The 26840-nt window shown below is 31.3% G+C and overlaps 2 protein-coding genes across 2 annotated transcripts; both read left to right on the top strand.

Moving 5' to 3' along the window:
* On the top strand, positions 1-5481 carry LOC137835022 (Leucine-rich receptor-like protein kinase family protein). Its single transcript, XM_068643313.2, has 4 exons — positions 1-767; positions 903-3928; positions 4477-4866; positions 5028-5481. The coding sequence occupies exons 2-4, from the start codon at positions 964-966 to the stop codon at positions 5045-5047; spliced, it is 3375 nt and encodes a 1124-aa protein (XP_068499414.1). The 5' UTR covers positions 1-767; positions 903-963; the 3' UTR covers positions 5048-5481.
* Positions 5482-19499: 14018 nt separating this feature from the next.
* LOC137835021 (putative glutathione S-transferase) lies at positions 19500-20857 on the top strand. Its single transcript, XM_068643312.2, has 2 exons — positions 19500-19877; positions 20218-20857. Exons 1-2 carry the CDS (start codon positions 19557-19559, stop codon positions 20563-20565), a joined length of 669 nt encoding a protein of 222 aa, XP_068499413.1. The 5' UTR covers positions 19500-19556; the 3' UTR covers positions 20566-20857.
* The last annotated feature ends 5983 nt before the right edge of the window (positions 20858-26840 follow it).

Here is a 26840-nt window from a genome sequence, read left to right as displayed (position 1 = left end):
AACTGTGATTAGGCACTATGGCACTGACTCCATGGAAGTCCATATGTGAAATGATTACTCTCCTGACTCAACACATGAAGCACAGCAAAACTTGGCACACAAATTTTCTTTTCTTTTCCTTGTTTTCGAGTATTTTGGCAAATTGGCAGGCCCAGCAAGAATGGCGGGGATCGTGATCCTGAGGAATCTCTTTGTCACGTCCCTCTCAATCCGCACCGTTTATAGTTAACCCGTCAACTCAATCTTTCAAAGTTGAATGATAGTAACAGTGCATGGAGTCCACAGCATAAGGTGGTGGATTGCCAGAATACCAACCAAGAACAAAGAAGCAAGACACACACACAGAGGTTGAACACCTACAGGAACAACCACAACAACAACTAGTTTATGCCACTTCGCTGTAAAGTGCCTACAACACAACAATAACAACGTAGCTTTGACCCAATACTTCAACCATCCTTAAGTCACGGTTCACCTCCACTTTCATGCCCTCATCAATCAATGTTATGTGTCTTTTAGTCTCTTTCTCTCTCTCACACTGTGTTCAGTTGAGTTGTGTTGTGTTATGTTATGTGCTCTCTCTCTCTTTCTCTCTCTCTCACACACACTTTTTCTCTCTTATCCTAGTGTTTTGTATTGATTGCTTTGGTGGGTTTATTTATTTTTCTTTGTAACCAAATGGGTTGTTAATAGTTTCTCAATTGGCTTCTGCTTCATTCACTTGCTTGCTCTCTCACCGCCAAGCATTCTCTTCCTTTCACAACACGGTACTCTTGTTTTTCTTTTCTTTTTTTTTCTATGTCTTCTTCTGCTTTGTCTTGAACCTCTCCATTGTCCCGTGTTCACACTTGCTTTTGTGAAACTTTTCCTTATTTCCTCTTTTGTTTGCTCAATCATTTCAGCTGTTGTTCTTCTGGCAAAATCAAGCCAACCCCTCATGCTTTTTTGGTTTGTTTGAGAGAAATGATGGCATTGGACTGTAGTTTTCACTTCCTTAGTGGGGTTTACATGATGCTGTTGTTTTGCCTTGGCATTGTGCTTGTGAATTCGGTTAATGAAGAGGGGTCTAGTCTTTTGATGTTCAAAGCTTCCCTTCATGACCCAAACAACAATCTCTATAACTGGAATTCTTCTGATTTGACTCCTTGCAATTGGACTGGTGTATATTGCACGGGTTCAGTGGTAACTGGTGTGAAACTTTACCAACTCAATCTATCTGGTACTTTGGCTCCTACCATCTGCAATCTTCCAAAGCTGCTCGAGTTGAATTTGTCAAAAAATTTCATCTCTGGCCCCATTCCTGATGGTTTCGCTGACTGTGGTAGTTTGGAGGTTTTGGACCTTTGCACAAATAGGCTTCACGGACACCTTCTGACCCCTATTTCGAAAATCACAACACTTAAAAAGCTCTATCTGTGTGAAAACTATATGTATGATGAAGTGCCAGAGGAGCTTGGGAATTTGGTGTCACTTGAGGAGCTTGGGAATTTGGTGTCACTTGAGGAGCTAGTCATTTATAGCAATAATTTAACTGGGAGAATTCCCTCTTCAATAAGAAAGTTGAAGCGGCTTAGAGTTATAAGGGCAGGTCTGAATGGCCTCTCAGGACCAATACCAACTGAAATCAGTGAATGTGAGAGCTTGGAGATATTGGGGTTGGCACAGAATCAGCTAGAAGGTTCCATTCCAAGGGAGCTTCAAAAGCTACAGAACCTCACCACTATACTTCTGTGGCAAAATTCTTTCTCTGGAGAGATTCCTCCTGAGATTGGAAATATTAGTAGCTTGGAATTGCTTGCTTTGCACCAAAATTCACTAACTGGTGGTGTCCCCAGGGAACTGGGAAAGCTGTCCCAGTTGAAGAGGTTGTACATGTACACCAACATGTTGAATGGAACAATTCCACCTGAGCTAGGAAACTGCACAAAAGCTATTGAGATAGACCTATCTGAAAATCATTTGATTGGGATCATTCCCAAAGAGTTGGGCCTAATCTCTAATCTTAGCTTGCTTCATCTGTTTGAAAACAACCTGCAAGGTCATATTCCAAGGGAGCTTGGTCAGCTGAGGGTGCTAAGAAATTTAGACCTGTCACTAAATAGCTTGACTGGTACAATTCCACTGGAGTTTGAAAACCTTACATACATGGAAGATCTGCAGCTATTTGACAATCAACTTGAGGGTGTGATTCCTCCTCGGCTTGGAGCTATTAGAAACCTTACTATTCTTGATATATCTGCAAACAACCTTTTTGGTATGATACCTCTTCATCTTTGTGGATATCAGAAGCTGCAATTCCTGAGTCTTGGGTCAAATAGGTTGTTTGGAAATATTCCTTATAGCCTGAAAACGTGCAAATCTCTTGTGCAGCTTATGCTGGGGGACAACCTGCTGACAGGAAGCCTACCTGTTGAGTTGTATGAACTTCACAATCTTACTGCTCTTGAACTCTATCAGAACCGATTTTCGGGGATGATAAACCCCGGGATAGGCCAACTAAGGAATCTAGAGAGGCTTCTCTTGTCAGCTAACTACTTTGAAGGCTATCTCCCTCCTGAGATTGGAAGTTTGACACAACTTGTCACATTCAATGTTTCCTCTAACCGTTTCAGTGGAAGCATTCCTCATGAGTTGGGAAACTGTGTTAGACTGCAGAGACTTGATCTTAGCAGGAACCACTTCACTGGTATGCTTCCAAATGAAATTGGCAGTCTGGTGAACTTGGAGCTGTTAAAAGTTTCTGATAACATGCTCTCAGGAGAAATACCAGGCACTTTGGGGAATCTTATTCGGCTCACAGACCTGGAACTAGGTGGCAACCAGTTTTCTGGAAGCATCTCTATCCATTTGGGAAGACTTGCAGCTCTTCAGATTGCTCTTAACCTGAGCCACAACAAACTTTCTGGCTCAATTCCTGATAGTCTTGGGAACTTACAAATGCTAGAGTCTCTTTATCTCAATGACAATCAACTTGTTGGTGAGATTCCTAGATCAATTGGTGACCTTCTCAGTCTTGTAGTATGCAATGTATCTAACAACAAGCTAGTAGGATTTGTTCCAGACACCACTACATTTAGAAAGATGGATTTCATGAACTTTGCTGGGAATAACGGTTTGTGCCGTGTCGGTACCAGTCATTGCCATCCATCTGTATCTTCCTCTCATGCTGCCAAACAAAACTGGATCAGAAATGGTTCCTCAAGGGAAAAAATAGTGAGCATTGTTTCTGGGGTTGTTGGACTAGTTTCTCTTATTTTCATAGTGTGGATATGTTTGGCTATGAGGCATCGTAGCCATGATGCTTTTGCCTCACTTGAAGGGCAACCTAACACCCATGTCTTGGATAACTACTACTTTCCTAAAGAAGGGTTTACATACCAGGATCTCTTGGAAGCCACTGGCAATTTTTCAGAAAATGCAGTTCTAGGAAGAGGAGCTTGTGGCACTGTGTACAAGGCTGTTATGAGTGATGGTGAAGTGATTGCTGTCAAGAAGCTGAATTCACGAGGAGAAGGAGCAAATAGTGTTGATCGAAGCTTCCTTGCCGAGATTTCAACTCTTGGAAAGATCAGGCACAGGAACATTGTGAAGCTGTATGGATTTTGCTACCATGAGGATTCTAATCTTCTCCTATATGAATACATGGAAAATGGAAGCCTTGGGGAACAACTTCATTCAAGTGCAATCACTTGTGCACTGGATTGGAGTAGTCGATACAAAATTGCTCTTGGAGCAGCAGAAGGCTTATGCTATCTACATTATGATTGCAAACCTCAAATCATTCACCGTGACATAAAGTCAAACAACATATTACTTGATGAGGTGTTTCAGGCTCACGTTGGAGACTTCGGTTTGGCAAAGTTGATTGATTTTTCTTTCTCAAAATCCATGTCTGCTGTGGCTGGTTCCTATGGCTACATTGCCCCAGGTAAGAACATGTTCATTAGATAGGTGCAGTAATTATAGTAGTTTTACCTGTTAGAGTAATTGAGTCCCCTTTTTAATCTTTTGTTGTGATTTACTTTACGATATTGGTTTTAATCAGATATGACCATGCTTTGGAGGAAAAAAATTGTTAAAATGCATGGCACATGAAAACATGTTTTCAGTAAAAATGTTACTAATCCCCAAAATGTTTAATGCAAATTATTACGAGTTGACATTAATGGTGTGCTAAACATGTCATATTTTTACCAAATTTTGGCACAATAGCTAAATTGTTGAGTCTTGATTGTGTGTATAAAAAGGTTTTGTGGTATTTTCATCAACAGTTATACTGATTATAATCCTTTTTGTTGGACTTTTTTTTTGTTGAAAATCTCACGTAGACTAGAGATAAAGATTTTTCATAGTTTATAAATGGGTGCAAATCTAATCTTATAAGCCGATTTTGTAAGATTGAATTAGATTTAGAGTTCACTTTTTAATGTGGTATCAGGGTCAGGTTTTTTTATGATAGCTTGATTACCTTTTCAGAATACGCTTACACGATGAAGGTGACTGAGAAGTGTGACATCTATAGCTTTGGGGTAGTTTTGCTTGAACTAGTCACTGGGAGGTCACCTGTTCAACCTTTGGAACAAGGTGGTGACCTAGTCACTTGTGTGAGAAGAGCAATTCAAGCATCAGTACCAACATCTGAATTATTTGACAAGAGATTGAATCTTAGTGCTCCAAAGACAGTTGAAGAAATGTCTCTTATCCTCAAAATTGCCCTGTTCTGCACCAGCACGTCTCCACTAAACAGGCCTACTATGAGAGAGGTCATTGCAATGTTGATTGATGCCAGGGAATATGTCAGCAACTCTCCAACCTCTCCTACATCAGAATCTCCATTGCATGAGGATGATGCCATTTCTTCCAAAGGTTAGAAAAAAGCCAATAACAGTCCTCCAAGTTATATGCATACTTTTCTTGGGTTCCATTTGCATACATTCTTAAATATCTATTTTGTTCCAAAGTTCTTCTCATGATCAATGTATTGATATTTTGGAAAACTAATTGGCTTGTTGTCATGGTTTATGCAGATGATGGTGTTGAATTGTAAGCTATAAGCCTCATTTATGGAGCAAGTTTTTGGTACAACACAACACAATCTTAATCTAAAACAATGTCACAACACAATCAATTTGAAAGAGAAGCAAATGAGTGCATTAACCCAACCAAGTAAAGCTACTCTAATTTGTTATACCTTAGGTGTATGACCATTCTATTAACATAACAACCTCACTCTTCTTCTCCATCTAGGCATCCTTTATTTGATGTCTATGATAGTGAGTTGAACACACAGAAATCATCCAAAAGTAGGTTCTGCTTTGAATACTAATGATGATCATCTTTGTTTATGATTTTATACAATTTGGCCAAATGTAAGCTGTAAAGTTCTTATACACCTTCTTATGTTCTTACAAGGCTTGTAATTGTAGAGATTTTAATTTGCAGCATTGAAGATGCTTAATGCCACATGTATATCTCTTTGTTGAAAGTGTGTGTGTGTTGGGGGAAATGGATTCTCTCATTTCAATTTTCAAATGAATGTGAAAATTTGATGTCTATATTAATAATTACCCATTTTAATAATTTTCATAATGCACTAACTTAGTTAATTTCCCATTACCCTGAGCTTGTTTTATTCATTTTCAATGTTTACTTATCTACATTATAGTTTTAAGAATAAACTTTCTTTAATACTCTCATATTAAAAAGAAATCATTCTACAATAGTTTTTTTTAAATAAAATAAGAATTTTCTTAAGTATTAAATAGATGAAACTGGTGTGAAAGTATCCTATTTTAAAAAAACTAGTCTTTTAGTTAATCCTATTTTATCTATTTTCATTTTACCATATTTCATCTCTACCTTTAAATTGAATTGTAGTATTTTTTTAAAGAAATACTTAAAAATAAAAAAAAGGTGTATATGTTTGTTTCATAATTTAAGCTGCAATATATTTATATTAAAATATTTATTTATTATAAATTGTAATCATATAAAACAACCATTTGTATTAAATTTTTAATAAGCATGTACAAAATTAACTATTATATATTATTCATTAAGTTGTCAAATCTTATATTTCGAGTGAAACTGAATTTATATATTTTGAGTAATGCTGATTAAAAAAATAAAAATAAATATATATATATATATATATATATATATATCGAGTACCGTCTGCGATTTCGCTTGGCGTGTTTGGTGTCTTTGTTTTAAGTGGCTAGGCGTATCCTTCGTTATTCATAAGGATCCTTTGACAAACTTTCTACAGTTCAGGTAAAGTCAGGCTTCAGATTCGGTTAATGACGTTTGGGGTGCAATTTGGGTTGAAGTTGTGAGTGGTATTTGGAATCATAGGAACTGCGTGTCCTTCGATATAGGGGGGTGGTAGATGCGCTCGAAGTATTCGCCTTAGTATAGGTAAAGGTTTGGTCGTTGATTTACGCAAAGTCTCATTGTGCTTCCTTCGGGTACTCTAATTGAATTTTAAACCCAATGGATTGTATGAGGATGGTAATTTAATGTTTTCCTGTAGTTAGTTTAGTTGTTCTTTAGATAATCAGGTAGGCGTTTTGTGCTAGGAGTATGGTAAAGTATTTTATTCTTTATGTATAAGAGTTGAACTATCGCTAAAGTAATTTTTATTTATTTATTTATTTTTTATTGTGGATAAAAAAAATGTGAAAAAAAATGTGAAGAAAAAGACAGTTAAAACAAACCATCAAAATAATAAAATATCTTTTGACACGTGAATTGTATTTTAAAGTGCTGCGACGTGTAACAACTGTCATTTAACCCACTAGAGATGCTGTCACCATGTTTACGTCATCTTTCTTTCTAATAATTACTCTTCAACCCTTTTAATAATTACTCTGCAACTTTCTGTAATCTTTTATGGGTTTCACTGTTTTACATCACAACAACATTTCTACAGATAAAGTGGGATGTGTATTCTCTAAAGTAAACAAGATCTTTTTAGAAGTAAAGAAAAATTAACTTTTTTTTAACATTATTATGTATTAACTATTAGTTTTCATCACAATTAAAATTACTTATTTTACTTTTACTAGATCACGCCATATAAGCATTTTTAGAAGAAAGATAAAAAAAATCTCTATAAATTAAATTTAGTTTATATATTAATATTTTTTTTAGTGAGATATAAGTTTAAATCAATCTTATAAAACTGATTTACAAGGTGAAGTTTCCATATACTTGTATACTGTAAAATGTTCTTACTATCCGTCGAAACTGTTAATTCGTATGTGAAACTATATATTTATGATTGATTCGATACTTGTGGCTTGGTAAACCCAACAAACTCTCCTTAGGGTAGATTCTAAATGATTTTAATACTATATTAAAAAGTGAACTTTAAGTCTAATTCAACTTTGTAAAATCGGCTTTTAAATGTGCATCTATTTATATACGATTAAATGTCGACTCAATTCCTCATATAACACTATTTACACTTTTATTTCTCCATCTAACACCCTTTTGTTTTTATTTTCTTATCTAACACCATTTCAAAAGTAAATAGAAAAATTAATAAATTAATTTTTTTTATAATTTTAATTTTAAATACATTAAAAAATATTTTTAATGTTTAAAATAGTTAGAAATATAATTAATAAATAAAGAAATGAGTTTTTACAAAATAAAAATAAAAAATTAATAAATTAAAAATGTTTAGTTTATTTTTTTTTTTAAGAATGAAGAAAATAAAAAATTAAACCCTATAACAACATAAAAGTTTTTATATCTTGTCGATTTGTGATCTCCAAAATCTCATATAATTTTTTTATAGCTTATGCATAAATCAATGTATACTTTGGTTGGATTAAGAAGTGGATTTGAGATGATTTTAATAGAAAGTGAAATTGTTTGAATTAAGGTGAATAAAGTAGAAAGTTTATGAAACTTTGTGAGTGATATGATGAATGTGACTAAAATTGTATTTTTTTAACTAATAAAATTATAAATTTACAAATTTATCCTTGAATTTAAAAATTATTAAAAAATTAATTTGTTTGATTTTTTTAAATTATAGTTATTATTCAAATATTATATCATTTTTTAATAATTATTAATTTATAATTTTATTTATATTTTTCATGTTTAGATTGTAATTATAGTTTACATAAACATTATTATAATTTGAGATTAAAATAAAAAAGAATAATAAAGTAAATTACAAATAATTATATATATATATATATATGTGTGTGTTTTTTTTTCTTGCCAATCCTTCTCAAAATAAAGAAAATTTAAAACTGAAAAAGATTTTCGTTTTCTGTGATTTTATGCTTTCTTTTATTTACAGTGAAAACCTATTTTCTTTTTTTTGTGGAAACTAACGGGGCTTTAAAGTTATAATTTTATTTTTAATTTTTCTTTGAAATGTTGTTTAAAAGAATTGTGGAAACCTACTGTTGTATAATGTTATAAGCAATTGTTGTATGAGTAGTAAAGTGATGAAGCTAACGTAGTGCAAAGTTTTGGTACAGTTGTGGTTGTTGATGGTGTTATAAGAGGCAAGAAAATGGGCGCATCCTTGTCCGTTAAATTTGTCAGCAGAAGCATGATGATTATCAGAATGTTCGTGTATCACAACTTTAATTACCACTGTGTCTGGTTTTCAAACGTGAAGACCTTCTAAGGCTCTTTACTTTATATATATACATTAGATTTGATAGATATTATTAAAAAGTAAATTTTAAAATTAAAATCAATCTATTCATATTAAAAATAGACTTTAAATTTAATTTAGTTTTATAAAATTAATTTGAAAGTAAGATTTGTATTTACTTATAAAATATAAAATATTTTAATTTTTAATTAACGTGGATCTCCAACTTTTGCTAGCATCACTAAACTCACTTGCCAACTCTTGCTAGCATAATTGTGATTGTGTTTTGGTATTTCAGAAACAACTCTTAATGCATCATACAAAGATACCTCTTTAAGCTCCATTTGTTTCTAACGAGGAATTTGCGCGAAGAAAAATATAAAAATCAAAGAATAAAAAATTAATTAAAAGCAGAGAATAAGGTAAAAAAATTCAACATTCTTTCTTTATTTTTATAAAAATGGTTTCATGTTAGGCATCACTCTCCAACTTGACTTCTCAGTTGACACCCCAAGTAACAACAATCATCTGTCATCACATGAAAAAAGTGTTATTAAATTTTAGAATAAAAGAAGATAAGAGAAGAAGAAGAATATTATTAAATATGTAATTGAGAGCCCACATGCAGACGGGGCAGGTCAGAATATATAGGTATAGGAGCTAATAACAGACTAACTACTCAAACTATATTAACAAACTAACTACCCAAACTATATTAGCACTAACATCCATCCTGTTAAACTTATGTGGGTGGAACACCAACCAAAAGTTTACGGCGGAAGTCCAACCAATGCAGGGCCAGAGATGGACTTGGTGAGAATGTCTGTGATTTGGAACCTTGCAGGGAGATTAACTAAAGTGATTTTGTGTTGTTGCACGTAGCCTCGGACAAAGTGAAGATCCAGTTCGAAATGCTTGGTGCGTGAGTGCTTTATAGGATTGGCACTAAGAAGAACCACACCTAAGTTGTCAGAAAATAGTTGAGGTTGAGAGTTGGGTAGGTGCAACTCATGTAAGATAGATTGCAACCAAAGAACTTCAATGAGAGCTGTGCCAATGCTTCAATATTCTGCTTCTGTGCTGCTACGCGATACCACTCACTGCTTGTGAGAAGACCACACAATGATGTTGCGACCATAGAAGACACAATAGCATGTGGTGGATTTGCGATCATTAGCGTCACCACCCCAGTCAGCATCACTGAAAACACGAATGGTTGGAGAAGAACACTGTTGAATAATCAAACCATGGGTGCGAGTACCAGTAAGGTAACGGAGGATGCGTTTGACCGCTTTCCAATGATGATCTTGTGGACTATGCATGTATTGCTAGACCTTGTTTACTTGCATAAGATAGTTCAGGACGAGTGATAAGCACGTATTGGAGTGCACCAACGACAGACTGAAAGAGAGAGGGATCATGAATGGCGGAGGATGCATCTTTTTGAAGATGAAGGTTGGTTTGCATGGGTGTGAGAGGTTTAGCTGCATCCATTTTTGTGCGATGAAGAAGTTCAGTGATGTATTTTTGTTGAGATAGATGGAGACCACCATTTGGTAGATGCTTGACTTGCACACCGAGGAAGAAGTGAAGACGACCAAGGTCTTTTAGAGCAAAACAGGCACTAAGATTCGAGATGAGCTGCTGGATTGTTGTCATGGAAGACCCTATAATTATAATATCATCCACGTATATTAAGATGAATATGGTGTATGAGGAATGAAATTTAACAAATAAGGAGATATCACTTTTAATGGAATGAAAACCAAAGGATTGAAGGGTTGTACTTAACTTGTGGAACCAGGATCGTGGGGCTTGTTTTAGTCCATATAACGCTTTGTGTAGTTTACAAACTAATTGTGGAGAGTTGGACACGAATCCTGGTGGTTGAATCATGTAGACGTCCTCTTTGAGATCTCCATTCAAGAAGGCATTGTTGACATCAATTTGATGAGTATGCCAGTTAGCGGAGATGGCATGAGACAAGACAAGGCGGATGGTTGCAGGTTTAACAACTGGGTTGTAGGTGTCAGTGAAATCAGTCCCAGCGGTTTGACTGAACCCCTTGGCAACGAACATGGCCTTGTGACGTTGGAAAGAGCCATCTGCATTGTATGTATTTTTTAATAACCACTTGCATCCAACGGCTTTGGCACCAACATGGAGAGAAGTTAAGGACCAAGTGTGATTGTTGATGAGGGTCGTATATTCATTAGTCATAGCTTGCAACCAAGGAGGAGAAGACAAGGCTTCTTTGATGGAGGTAGGAATGGGTGAAGTGGTGTTGATGTGAGACATGAAACTTTTGGGTTTGAAGATACTAGCCTTGGAGCGAGTTGTCATGGAGTGTTTATTTGCAGGACCATTATCAGTTTGGGCAAGAGGCAGCGAGGGATAAGGTAGAGGATCATGAGGAACAGAGGAAGACGATTTCGTGTTGTTATGTGCAACAGGCACATGCACAACATCGGTTTGACGAAGAACAGTGATATGATGATTAGAGCAGTCAAATTCAGATTGTATGGTGGAGGTGGGGGTGAAGTTATATTCAGGTATATTGTAAGGAAACAAATTTTCATTAAAGACAACATGTCTAGAGATATAGATCTTACCCATAGGAGAGAGACATATGTAGCCCCTATTGTGTAGGCTGTAACCAAGAAACAAGAAACATGCAAATTTAAAATCCAGTTTGTGTTTGTTGTAAGGCCGAAGAAGCGGGTAGCAGGCGCAGCCAAAGGTTTTTAACCGAGTGTAGTTTGGTGCAGTGTGAAAAAGTAAAACATGGGGAGATTTGTTTTGAAGAACAGTGGAAGGTAAAATATTGATTAAATACGTTGCAGTAGTAAAAGCTTCGCCCCAGAATTTTATGGGTAAGGAAGCAGCAACAAGCAAGGTTAAACCCATATCAGAGATGTGTTTGTGCTTGCGTTCAATGGAACCATTTTGTTCGTGTGTGTGAGGGCAGGTGAAGCGATGAAAAATACCATGCAATTGAGTAAAGGATTTGAAGCATAAAAATTCCTTAGCATTGTCAGTTTGAATAGCACGTAACTTAAAATCAATCTGATTTTCAGCAAAGGTTTTGAAGTGAATAAGGGTGTTTAAAGCTTGAGACTTATTATGCAGAAGGAAAAGCCAAGTATATTTAGTGTGAGCATCTAAGAATGAAATATAGTAATGAGCACCATTGGAAGCATAGACTGGAGCAGGACCCCATATATCAATGAAAATTAATTGCAAAGGTTCAATGTATTGAGTAACAGAGGTGTGGAAAGGAAGCTGATGAAGCTTTCCATGTATGCATGGAGCACAAAACTGTTTTTGAGAAGTGTAAGAAATGTTACATTCATTTAAAACATTCTGAACAACAGTAAAATTACTATGTCCCAATCTGTTATGCCAAAACTGTAAAATGGGTATCTGAGGTGTATAAGAAGCATATTGAACAGAGTGATGCATAGGGAGAGATGGCGAAAAGACATAAAGTCCATCTTTAATTACTCCTTGAAGTAAAATCTGATGGGTTTCCTGATGTTTGACATAGCAGAGGTTAACACGAAATTCAAAGTAAACATGATTATCTTTGGCAAATTGAGATACGCTAATCAGATTTTTAGTGATAGCATGAATATGCAACATATGGTGAAGTTTGAACATGGTGTGAGAGTTAGGGTCAATATAGACAGCAGAACCTGTGTAAGATATATTGGTACCTTGTCCGTTGCCGAGCTTGAGATCATCATGGCCTTGATAAGGTTGTTTTTGAGTAAAGAACTCAAAGTTTTTGGTGATGTGGTGTGTGCACCCGTATCAGGATACCAGAGGGGATCTAATATAGTGGAGGGTGCCCCAAGAATTGACGGTGTAGAGTCGTAATCCATGGGAGATGTATAGTGAGATATATTGGCATTATAAGACTCAGTAGTATGAGGATCATACCTGTGCCAGCATGCATCTGTAGTGTGACCAGATTTGTGGCAGATCTGACAGATTGGTTTTGCAGAATTCCAAGAAGCATCAGGGTTGAGAGGAGGACGAACGTGAGGACGAGGATTGGTTGGGCGAAACCCAGTAGGATGTGGTGATCGGCCTCCACAAAAATTATAGTTGAATGGTTCTTTTTTTGTATTGGTTTTTGAGATTCCAGGAAGAGGAGACGGTATTTACCTAAAGAATGGAGTCTTGGGCCAGTTTGTGCCTTTCGAAGCATTCTTCTTATGTGAGAAGAAGGGCTTCAAGATCATCCATCGTATATGGATCTTGGCAAGAAAGAATTGAAGTAACGAATCCATCATATTCTGCAGAAAGCCCATCAAGAATTGCATCCACATGATTTGTAGTAGTTATTGGAGAACCAACTACAGCAAGGGAGTCAACAATTTTCTTGATGTTAGTGATGTATGTGGTGATAGATTTGTCGTTCTTTGGAGTTTTGAGGAGAAGCTGAAACTTTTTAACCATGGCTCGAGTGCGTGAAGCAAAGTGAGTGAGAAGACGACACCAGATTTCAGCAGAGGAATCCAGACCAACCATCTTGGTTAACAGAGAAGAGGACATGGAAGCAAGAAGACATGCCACCAGTAGTTGATCTTGTTGCTGATAGGTGCAAAATTCAAGATTTGGCACGGATTGATTGTCTTGACTCGGGAATTTAGAGGGAACTTTGGTTCCATCCAAGAAGTGAATCAGTTGAAGACCACGTAGGGTGTCACTGACCTGTTGCTTCCATACAAGGAAGTTTTCATTTGTAAGCTTGAGAGAGATGGGAGTGTGAAAGTGATGAACGATAGTCGAGGTGGTCATCATGTAGTGGTCAGAAATGGAAGATGGAGAAGAAGAAGGTGAGGAAGAAGACATGACAGGAAAAAAAAATTCGCTCAGGATACCATTTTAGAATAAAAGAAGATAAGAGAAGAAGAAGAATATTATTGAATATGTAATTGAGAGCCCACATGCAGACGGGGCAGGTCAGAATATATAGGTACAGGAGCTAATAACAAACTAACTACCCAAACTAGATTAACAAACTAACAACCCAAACTATATTAGCACTAACATTAAAAAAAGGAAAAATAAAGAAAATACAAAAATATGGGAGGATTAGGTCAAAACCCATATATTAACAAAAACGATACATAGGTAGACTATACTTATTCATAAAAAATTCTAAAAATAGACTAGATGGAAGCCTATTATACCAATGAAATGATTCTCTATGAATAAATCCTAAATTAGCAAACTTATCGGCACACACATTCCCTTCACGAAAAATATGAGTAACCGTAAACCTGATTTCTCACAATAATTAAGACAAATATTTCATCGATTCCGAAGTATCCAAGGAACATTTGTCTTAGCAGTAAACACAATACAAACCAAAGCAGAATCACATTCCAACCAAACATTAGTAAGCCCTGTCCTTTGAGCTTCCTCCATAGCATGTATAACCCCATAAAACTCAGTAACCAAAACAGGCTGAACTTCAAGGAACGCATAGAAAACTCCAATAAATTTCCCCATACTCCCACGAAAATTACCTCCACAAGTAGCAAGACCAGGATATCCCTAGCAGCTCCATCAGTGTTAATTTTAACCCAACCTAGTGAAAGAAACTCTCATCTCACAGGAAGAGGACGAAGAACTTTACCAGTACGAGTATTAATACCAAAAAACTTGATCACGTTGAAATCCAACATATAATTTTTTGTAGAAGCTTTAGATGAGTTACCCACCAAACAAGATAATTCTTTAATAACCGAAATAGTTGGAGAAACCTCAATCTTATCCTGAAAACAAGCAAAATTCTTCATACGCCATATCATCCAAATAGAAAAAGTTATCACAGAAAGCTTAATCAATTTAACCAAAGGACTACCACCACTCTTAAAAGAAAAAAGATCATCCTTATTAGAGAAATGAGAAGTAGGAAAAATCTCCCAAACCCAACTCCAAATACCCAAAGCATTAAAGCATTCAAAAAATAAATGCGGAATAGATTTCTCGTGCTTTTCACAAAGGGTATACATTTTATCCAAGAGATCATTTGATATAACTCGTGTTTGCAAAATCTTCTTAACAGATGAAAGCAACAAACATTTCCTACAACATAAAATAAACATATATATATTTTTGTCTAATGTGAGGTTAGAAACATGTATGTTTTGTGTAGAATAAAAGCTTTATCATATGTAAAGATAAGACTCCACAATGTTGTATCATCTGTTAGACAAAACCATTACATCTTACCTGATCAGTTGTTAAAATAAACTACCATCTTACAAATAAAACATGACAATGTCCACAATTATTTTCAACACTTAATCAAAATCATAAGATGTTTACTCTAAATATATATATATATATATATATATATAAATATATATATAAATTTTGTATAATAAGTATTTATAAATTTTATTTTAGTACAATAAAAAATAGTCTTAATATAAATTTTTAATTTTATTAGTTTAAAATTAACGATATTAATGTTAATTTTTATCTTTAATAAACACATTACAATTACTAAAGATCAAACACTTTCTCATTTACCTCAATCATTAACCGAGTATAAACAAAAAATAATATAGTTAATTTTTTTATAATAAAATTGTTTTTATTTTTTTCTTATTATATAAAAACTAAATATATCAATACTTATTATACGGAATCAACTATTTATTCTAAAAAAAAAATAAAAATTCAAGTTTAACTATTTATCCTAAAAAAAATGTAATTGAAGTTTAGTTTGTTACGAGTTAGATACTCGCTTAAAAAATTAGACCTTAAGAAACAAATTTTCATAATTATAAAAATATACTAATAATAAACCTTTATTATTAGTAAAATATTTACTATTAATAAAAAAATATACATCAAAGTCTTAAAATTGTACCTTATTAAAAATAGTATTTACATAATTATAAAAGAAATACTATTTTTGTATATATATATATATATATATCATATGCCACACTACCAAGATATTTATTTAAGTAGATTGTCTTTTTAATCAAAGATTAATTTAAGCATTTGAAAACTAAAAATGTGGCGTAAAACTCAAGACACCAAAAACATAATTTACGAAATCTAAAATATTATTATACATATTTTATATTTCAGATATGACAAATGAAAACAAAAAAAAAACCTCTCCGTAAAACTTTTGAAGAACTCTTGAATTCAAGTTTTTAAAGATGATCTAAGCAATTACAACATTGGGTTCTCAATTTACTTTTGGTTAAAATATGAAAAATAATGTTTGGGTTTTGATTCTATTTGTATTTGAAGTATTATAAAAACTATGATCTAAGCAATTACAACATCATCGGATGCAACTCAAGTTGCTTTCGGTCACAGTTTGAACTTTAATGCTTTCTTTTTCTTTTTATTTCTATTTAAAGTATTCAAAAGATTATGATCTAAGCGATTACATCATTCGGTCAACCTCGATTTTCTTTCCTTTTCTTTTTAAATTACTAGGATTTTTACAACGGGACTTATTTTAAAAATATAATATAATTATTATATAAATTTGATTTGATAAAATATAGACGAATTTAAATAAATAATATTTATAATATATATAAATTTACTATTATGTAATTTTAAAATAATAATAAATAATGTAAGTAGTAATAATAATAATTATAATAATTTTTTTAAAGTAACGTGTATTATCATAATTTTGTTATTTAGTATCATTAATCAATATCTTTATTTTTTATATTGATATATTTAATTTGATTTTTACAACTCATTAAGTTTTAACATAGACCAAATTTTAAAATTTTTAGAAGTTTATTTTTTTTTAAATTATTATTTAAGTAGGAAATAAAAAAAATTAGGATTTTGAAAAACTTAGAAATTTTATTAATTTTATATTTTAATTTAAGAATGAATGTAAAAAATTTAGGATGTGTATTTATTTAGGATTTTGTATAATTTATAATATTTATTAATTTAATACTTTTTATTTAAGAATGACATTAAATGTTTTTGGTTTTAAATTAATTTAGGATTTTGAAAAAAAATATAAATTTTATTTATTTTAGATTTTTTTTTTAATTTTGACCTCAAATAAGTTAGGATATGTGTTTGTTTAGGATTTTGAATAATTTAGAAATTTTATTTATTTCAAATTTACATTTAAGTAGGACATTAAATGATTTAAAATTTATATTTATTAATATTTTCAAAAATTTATAATTTTATTTAATTTAAATATTTTATTTAAGAAGGACATTAAATAATTTTGGAATTTATTTATTGCAAATTTTTATTCAAGTATAACATTCAATAATTTAGGATTTGTATTTTTTAGAATTTTAAATAATTTAGGAATTTTATTTATTGTAAATTTATATTTAAATAAAATATTAAATAATTTAGATTTCTCTTAATTTAAGATTTTTAATAATTTAAGAATTTAAGAATTTATTTATTTTGAATTTTTATTATTTATTACATTAAATAATTTAAAATATGTATTTATTTACGATTTTGAGTAATTTTGGAATTTAATTTATATCAAAATTTTATTTAAGTAAACATTAAATAATTTAAATTTTGTATTTATTTAGGGTCTGAATAATTTTAATATTTTATTTATTGTAAATTTTTATGTAAGTTCAGATTCAATAATTTTGGTTTTGTATTTTTTTTTAATTTTAAATAATTTAGGAATTTTATTTATTGTAAATTTTTATTTAAATAAGATATTAAATAATTTAGATTTGTGTATTTATTTAAGATTTTAAATAATTTAAGAATTTTATTTATTTCAGGTTTTTATTTTATTTAGGTATGTCACTAAATAATTTAAGATTTGTAATTTATATAAGGTTTGGAATAATTTAGAAATTTAATTTGTTCCATTTTTTTATTTAAGTAGAACATTAAATAATTTAAGTTTTATATTTATTTAGAATTTTGAAAATTTTAAGAATAACATTTATTTTAGATTATTACTTGTGTAGGAAATAAATTAATTTATGATTTGTAGTTATTTAAGATTTTTAAATACTTAGAAATATAATTAATTTAAATTTTTACTTAAGAATCACATTAAATAATATAGGATATGCTTATATAGAATTTTGAATAATTTAGTATATGCTTACATAGAATTTTGAATAATTTAGAAATTTACATTAAATAATTTAGGATATGCTTATATGGAATTTTGAATAATTTAGAATTTTTTTTTATTTTCGATTTTTATTCAAGAATAATATTAAAATATTTTATACTTATATTTATTTAGGATTTTGAAAAACATATATTTGTTTTTATTTTAGAATTTATTTATGTAGAAAATAAAATAATTTAAGATTTTATATTCATTTAGAATATTGAAAAACTTAAAATTTTTATTTAAATATCACATAAAATATGTTAGGATTTGTGTTTAGGTAGAATTTTGAATAATTATTTATTGCGATTTTTTATTAGAAATTTTTATTTAAGTAAGGTATTAAATAAATTAGATTTATATTTATTTTAATTTTTTGAATAATTTAATATTTTTATTTATTTAATATTTTTATTTACGTAGGATAATAAATAATTAAGAATTTTTATTGATTTATTATTTTGAATAATTTAGGAATTTAATTTATGTCATATTCTTATTTTAGTAGAACATTAAATTTTTAAAATTTAGAAATATTTTTTTTATTATTTAAATAGAAAATAAAATAATTTAGGATTTGTATTTATTTAGGATTTTATATTTTTATTTAAGAATGACATTAAATGATTTAGGATATGTATTTATTTAAATATTTTAATAATTTAACAATTTTATTGATTTTCAACTTTTATTTAAGAATGACATTAAAATTTTTGGATTTATATTTATTAATATTTTTTTTAAACTTATAAATTTAATTTATTTAAGATTTTTAATTATGAAGTAAAATAATTTAAGATTTTGTATTTATTTAAGATTTTGAAAAACCTAAATATTTTATTTATTTGAGATTTTTATTTAAATATTACATAAAATAAGTTAGGATTTATGTTTATTTAGAATTTTGAATAATTTAGATTTTTTATTTTATTTCAGATTTTAATTCAAGTAGGACATTAAATAATTTAGAGTTTTCATTTATTTATGATTTTGAAAATTTTAAAAATAAAATTTATTTTAGATTTTTTTTTATGTAGGAAATAAAATAATTTTGACTTTTTATCAACTGGGCAGTTTCTAACTCCACGACGGGTTTGTGTTTTCAATCGTATATGAAATCTAAAATATTATTATTATTATTATTATTTTACAAACGAAAAAAAGTATATTTATTCTACTTAGTACTTTTTGTTTTAATACTAAACTAACTATAATTAACTGTAAAGAATTAAAAATAATATTAAAAAACATCAAGATTTGTACTTAAAAATTATTTCAAAATTAATAAATGCTAAAAAATAAAATAAAAACAAGACAAAAAAGAAAAAAAGGCATATCTTAATAATATAAAAAATAGGATTGATAAATAGCAGAAGAAACAGAATGGAGAACACGTGGTAGAAACTGGAAAGTGATGTGAAGAATTATAGCACGATGGAAGACGACTTATTCTCAATCTCCATTTACATATATAAGGTCCTTTGAAATTAACATGCTTGTGCTGCGTAGAAACTAAGATCGAAAATAACACTTAGAATATTCCAGAATACACATTAACATTGGTAGCATCTCAATACTCCAGAACCTGCGAACCAAAAAGAACATGTAATAATCTTATTTGCAGTTAAAAGCTAGAAGATTCTTTAATTATGCCAAGCTTACATTGACCATAATAGTCATATTTGAATAATTCAAAGTTCAAAACTAGCTATAAATATCAAGGCCTCACTCTTCTTTTGCAATGCAAATCACTTTCTTGTTTGAATCTTCTTTTATCATATCTGTTCTTCAAGTTGAATGAGTATGGCTGATGAGGTGGTTCTGCTAGATTTCTGGCCAAGTCCATTTGGGATGAGGGTGAGGATCGCACTTGCTGAAAAGGGTATAAACTATGAGTACAAAGAAGAGGACTTGAAGAACAAGAGTCCTCTTCTCCTCCATATGAACCCAGTTCACAAGAAAATTCCTGTTCTCATTCACAAGGGCAAGCCCATTTCTGAATCTCTTATTGCTGTTCAATACATTGACGAGGTTTGGCATGACAGAACTCCCTTGTTACCTTCTGACCCTTACCAGAGAGCTCAGGCTAGATTCTGGGTTGACTATGTTGACAAGAAGGTAACCTTTTTGTGCTTCAATGCTTTGATTCTTACTTGCAACCTTTTTGGGCTGACTATGTTATGATTATGGTATATAATGATGTATAGTTTCGTTGTATTGGAATATGGGAGATGCATAATGTAAGGAAGATGGTCCCCACAAGGATAGAAATAGCTACTTTCTTCATATCTTTTTATCCCGTGTGATTCCATAATTTATATTAAGTGGTTATGAAAGTTTTGTTCTTCTTTAGCAAGATGTAGGAAAAAGTATTAGATTAATAGCGGTGTAAGTTGATCCTTTTCTCATTATTACATTTTTATGATTTAATTGAGGGTTAATTCTGAAATGCCAATAGATGTATGATCTTGGAAGGAAGATTGTCTGGACATCAAAAGGAGAAGAAAAAGAAGTTGCTAAGAAGGAGTTCATAGAAGTCCTTAAAGTGTTGGAGGAACAGCTGGGAGACAAGACTTATTTTGGAGGAGACAATCTTGGTTTTGTGGATGTAGCACTTGTACCATTTTACACTTGGTTTGAAGCCTATGAGACTTTTGGAGGTCTCAACTTAGAGAGTGAGTGCCCCAAGTTTATTGCTTGGGCCAAGAGGTGCCTCCAGAAAGAGAGTGTTGCTAAGTCTCTTCCTGATCAACATAAGATCCATGAGATCATTGTGGAGATGAGAAAGAAATCAGGCCTTCAGTAGGTTCAGGTTTCAGCTTAATGATCATAGTAAAGTGTTGACTTCCTTCCTCATTCATAACCTTTCCATCGAATAAAATTTAAGTAATAAAAGGCACTTGAAGTGAATGTGCCAAAGTTTCATGTTTTCTGTAGTAGCTTTTGGGAAACCTCAGATGTACCTTTCATGTGTTTGTTGGTTTTGTTGTAATTTAGTATTTTCAGTATTATGAGATACTTGAGTCAGTGGATGACAGTGTTTGTTACATGAAGTGAAACAAAGTTTTAACATGGTTGTTATTGCTTTCTTTGTACAATAGGAACATGATTAAAAACAAGCTTGCGAGGTCACAACTTCATTAAGACTTTTGTAACATCATGTTTAGTAAACATTTTGGATCTGGTGAAATGATTATATATTTTAAGAGTAAACTAATCTTCATGTAATGAGTTGAAAAAAACCTTTTATTTTTTTCTTTACCATATAGATTCACTAGGACCATCCGAATTATGTAATAATTTCCCTAGCTTGTTACTGGCATTTCATATTTCCATCTACCTTTGATGTGTGTTTATATAATCACTATATAGGATGGTAATAATCAAAAGGGAGTAAATGTATTATATAGCTTGAAAATGAGAGAAACTTAATCCACTTTCTTCTAAGAGACTAAGGATCTAACTGAATGTTAGCAAAAGCTTTTAAAACGTAGATATTCCAAACTCAAGCAATAAGACATCTAAAAAAGGGAAATTGATGATTAAAATTCATCATGGTAAGACAATATATGTTCCCAGGGTGAAAGAACAAAAGTAGAGATCAAGCAAGATGGTTATCAACAAAAATTGAAAATAACACAGGAGATGGTTTGACAAGATGAAACATTCATTTTCTACTGATAAGAATTCTTTATATAAACGATTTCTTTTCACAACGTCTATAAGACAAGTATCTCTAGCCTATGTCTCAATAATAATTATTAGATGGTGTAACAATGTTTTCATTTTGTATATATAGAGGATCTCATTTTATATGCATTAGGCAGTCTAAGTTTATGTTGTTCATTTTGTGTCTAGGTAATCATATCTATATGTATTAAATGTTTTCGGAAACCTCATGTTTTCTTGATACATATAATTAATTTGCAATTATTTGACGAGTGTGCATATTATGTATTAGACGATCTAGGCTACACGAGCATTTAGACAGTCTAAAAGGGTAATAACAATATATAGTCAAAATTTGATGTTTTAGGAAAGACCAAAAATCTTGTTATGCATTTCAATTGAATTTCATACTTACTTGGTCAATGAATATTTGTTGATTCCCTGAATACTTGATTATATTTCTGATTGAATATTTGATTGAAAATTATTTGAGCATTTGGTTCAAGACTATTACATTTATGAGGATTTTAGTCTTTCTCGTTTTAGAAAGAAAAATATGAGTTGCAATCCTTTTAGTACTATTGTTGCCCTGGTACTTTATGGAACATTAGTATTATTTGCAAGAACTTGATAAAAGAGGTTTTGAAATTCTGTGTGATCTTGAACGCCATATCCAAGGCTTCTTAAATCACAAACCTTCTACTCATAATTGGTCAAGATATTATGGAACTATGTTAGGCTGGTACAAGAGAACACTTTTTTCTCTATAGTTTTGGGTAAAGAAGTGTTCATCAATCTGATCAGTTTCTATAAATCAATCAATGCAAAAGGTTTCCCAATTGTTTTTATCTTTTGAGGGAAGAGGTTTACTGTGAAACTGGCACAAGTGTACAAAAGCTATATGGTAATAACTTCTCAAAGGAGTTTGTTAGTAAGAAGGTTAAGAAGCTTTGTGCTAAAATAAAAATTTGACGAAAAATGTGTTACAAATGCATACGTCCAAAATATGATAATAGAGTGTGGAATGTTGTTGAAGAAGATAGGAAAATTAATGGATAACAACCCTTCCATAACCTTAGTAAATCGTTTGTTCTGCTTTCAAGGTATCTACAAGGAACTCTCAAAGGTAGACAATCATCTACATAATAAGATCATCACCAAACTGGAATGCATTGTAAAGCAACACACTTTTTTGTAATGAGTGCGAATCTAGGAATAATTCTAGAGCAACAACGGTGGAAATATACTAAAAAGGCTATTTTGTGTAGAAAAGAAGTAAAGCTTGTTAAGCAATTCATCTAACGTTTCCTTTCAAGAATGTATCATTAGATGGTTCATCAAGTTGTTAGAAATAATCATAATGTGAGAAAAGTTTCTCCAATCTATCTTTAAGGAGGAAGAGACATATACACCTCATAGAATGTTGTAAAGGAGAAACGTTTGAAGCGTCTACTGATAATTTGTTAGAAGACCATGTGGTTGAAGTGTTTATACCTCTAGATATTATCAACGTTTCCACAAGATATATCCACAAAGATTCTGGAGTTACCTTGTGTTGAAGTCCATAAAGTTTCTGTAAAGAAGGATGCTCTCAAGAGTATCTAAAGTTGTAAAAGACACTTTAAAGAGAAAATATTTTGTTAGGTTATTCTTTTGATCTCACTAGGTTACTTGGACTTATCCGTGTTCTCATCCGACTACCTCTAGGTTGTTTACGATTGGAAAGCCTAATGACACTCTATGTCTTTGCCAATGGACAAGACCACTAAATCACTCACAGCATATAAAGATGTTTTCTTTGCAAATTTTGTGGAATCGTGAAAAATTGGTAACAAAATGATTCAATTTGTGAACAATCATATGTTCGTTACTCCTCCATCCATGAAGACGTCTTTAGACACTGAGTTCAAGGTTCAACTAGACATGATCGATCCTCGTCTTCTTGTCTTGAACTTCGTGACGCTTAAGGAATCTACTCCTTTTTCACTTAAAAGACCTAAAGAAACTCCTAAAGCAACCCCTATGGATTGAAGCTATGTATTCAACAAGGGGACAAGGGTTTCTTTCGACCTCTAAATGAAGATGAAGTCATTTCTTCTTTGAAAGATAATCTAGCAAATCACTCACTAAACATTTCTGCCTTCATCTCATGGTCTCGAATAAGAAGATTTTCGTACTCAGTATAATGGCCGGGTGGTTCATTAATCATCTTTTGTAAGGCCTGTCCAGACTTATTCACCAATCAATCTTACAATAATGCTTCTCCAAAAACCTTGTTTCGCCTTCAGGAAATTGGTACAGTCTTTACCAAATACTATTTCAAGTCATTATGACTTGTACCATAGTTCCTTTGAAGAAGTGAAGTCTTTGTTGGATACAAATGCAGATGTTCTCAATGCTCAACTAAGTATAGAAGCTGAAGAGGTAGACAATCTAAATTTGGAAACAAAAGATAATGCTTCTATTGGAAAATATGATTCAATTCTTGCACAAGCATCAATAGAAGCTGCAAGATTTGATTGAACTAGTCAAGAAAGTTTAACACTAATTTAAGAGTGATTCTAGCTTCCTTAGTATTGGCTGGAGAGTGGATGGTAGTAGTTCATAAAATTAAGCTACCTACATATTTAGAAATAGTTGTTGTAATCTCATCAACATTTTCTTAAGTATTGGATGACACAAGTGTATCTGATATATCAAAATTAGCATCCACAACATAAATTATATCATCAGACGACATACATTTGACTATCTTAGTACATTTGGCTATCAAATTATATCTAGTATATGAATCATGTGTACTTATCACTAAGAATAGATCACTCATGTTATGATTTATCAAACCATCGAGTATGTCAGTATAGAAAATAGAGGATTTCTGAAGTGGTTTTGTAGAAATTTGTGGCTTTAGACTTGGAAGAAAGACACAATCAGAAGCATTAACTTGTTGCATCTTTTTCCGCTTTGATTCAAAATTCTTTCTCTGAGATATTTATTTGGCTTAAGGTAATCCTTATACCTCAATCATCCCTAAAATAGCCACCTCAACCCCCTTTCGCAGCAATGACAATTTCTTTCTGTGAACTCTTTTTTATGATGTCAAAAAGGGGGAGAAAATAGAAATTTTTTAGAAATAAAGTGTTTGAGAGTTTGGGGAGAACTCTTTATGTTTCTTATACGAACTTAACTGCACACATTCACATACAAAGTGTTTGTGCTTTATTTGTTTCCATTCATGAGAGCCTATATGTTTTGATTATAATAAACATTATAAGGTGTGTTAAGGTGTCTAATGAAGCTATTAAGTGTGCAAAATTTAGTTGAATATCCATCAAAGGTCTAAGTTGCTTATGCTTATCAGACAATCAAGCTTTGTAGTAAGTGTAAGATGATATTGGTGAATATGATACATAAAACAATCTATCAAGACATTCCCAAAGAGTCAACATGTTAGAAGCTCTACAATCTAAGACGATATTTGAAGACACAAATCTAGAAGATCTTGATAGGCGCTCTGCACGTCAGACACTTCTAAAGTATGATGTGTCAGAATGAAATATTATATTGAACATATAAGATGATCCTAGAACACTTAGAAGATCTCATCAAAAGATCTTAATAAGAAAGATGAGCAAGACTCATTAGACGATCTTGGAGTGAAAAGATGCGTTAGACAATCTAGTAAGGATACATCAGACGATTCAATCTTCATCTTAGCATTGAACAAATATCTAAGTGCTTATATGATATAAAAAGAACATTCAAAATGAAGAACGTTGTCCAAGAAGATAGTTCAAATATTTAAATATGCACCAAACAGTCTCATAGGATTGGATCAAACATTCTCGCTAGAAGGTATCTTATTACTTGTGGATATATCATAAGATCTAGTCAAACGGTCCCAAAAGGAATAACAAGATTAGATGAACTCAAAGCACGTGAAAGCTCAACTATACAGTGCTTTATAATATCATCAAACGATCCCTTCATCTTCTACACATCAGATGACCTGCTACGTCAAGGAAGTGTCCATAGTTAAATTTTACATTATTGGAATGTTTTATGACATAGCTTATATACTTTCAAATCTTATTTGACATTATTAAATCTTATAGAACAAAGTTTTTTGAAATTAGATAAATGATTAAATTATTTTGGAAATTTTTTGTATTTGAGAACGTAACAAAGTGAATATTTAAAATATGAAATTATGCTCTTCAATGATTTATGAATGAAAAACACTTTCCATATTGATTATAAATGTTTTCGAATACAATTGTCCATTTATGATTAAGTTTAAAATTGTATTGAAAAGTTTTCAAATGAACACTTTTCTAACTGGAATTTTTTTGAAAAACAAAACAAACGCATTTTCTATATAAAAGAGCTTTTTCGAAATATGTTTTATGGAAAGATATACAAGTTAAAATGTGATTATACTTCATCGCTCAAATTCTATATTAACTTAGAAAGTATTTGAAAATATTTTTCCTCAAAACAAGGAACATGTTGTAAAAAAGATTTCAAAAATTTGTTGAGTGCTCTAAAGATCTAAATATTCTATTTACAACCTAAAGACATGAATATGATAAGTCAAGTTATGGATATAATCTCACATGAAAAAAAAAGAAAAAAAGATTATGAAATCTTTTAAAGGTACTTGTAAACATTGTGGAAAGTTTTGATATTCTAGTGTCAAATGCAAACACATAAAACTATTACCTAAGAATGATAAGAAATGACCCAAAATGATTTAGGTACCTAAAGAACTCATAATTCATATTTTGGATATGTTGTATATGAATAAGAAGTAAGCTAGTTTTTCGATAGTGGATGTTCATGACACATTATAAGTACAAACTCTATATTCATAAATGATTTTATTTAGAGAGTTTTCTAGAAATAAAAGATGGTTAAAAGTTTACTAGTATACTCCCAAGAAAGAGAGGTGAGTCAAAGTGGACAAACTTCTTAATAAAAAACTTCAAAAAGATTTTTCCAAATGTATGCAAGGACTCCTAAAGACCAAAAGAAGATCAATTAAGATTTGCTAGGAGATTATCCCTAGTTGTCATAGAGACCTAAAATTAAAAATAATTTAAGAGCAAAAAATTCAAGTAAAGAAATCTTAAAGAAAACAATAAATTTTAGAAGTTTCTAAGCTGACACTTTGATCTCCTTGACATACTTTCACAAGTCTAGACATTTTTTATTACAATGCTTAGCTAAGAAGACGAGATTGCACCAAGGAATTTTCTCAAGACACTAAAGCAAATAAGAAAAATTACAAAAATTTCAACAAGAATTACACAAAATTGTGAAAAATGAAAATTACAACAAATGTAAAATTCACAACAATTTTTTGCTTTTTATTACTTTTTTTTAACTATGATCCTGCAACCAAAATATGCT

This window comes from Phaseolus vulgaris, chromosome 5 (assembly GCF_051622355.1).
Source record: "Phaseolus vulgaris cultivar YP4 chromosome 5, ASM5162235v1, whole genome shotgun sequence".
Taxonomy (NCBI): domain Eukaryota; kingdom Viridiplantae; phylum Streptophyta; class Magnoliopsida; order Fabales; family Fabaceae; genus Phaseolus; species Phaseolus vulgaris.
This window is presented reverse-complemented; position numbering and strand designations above follow the sequence as displayed.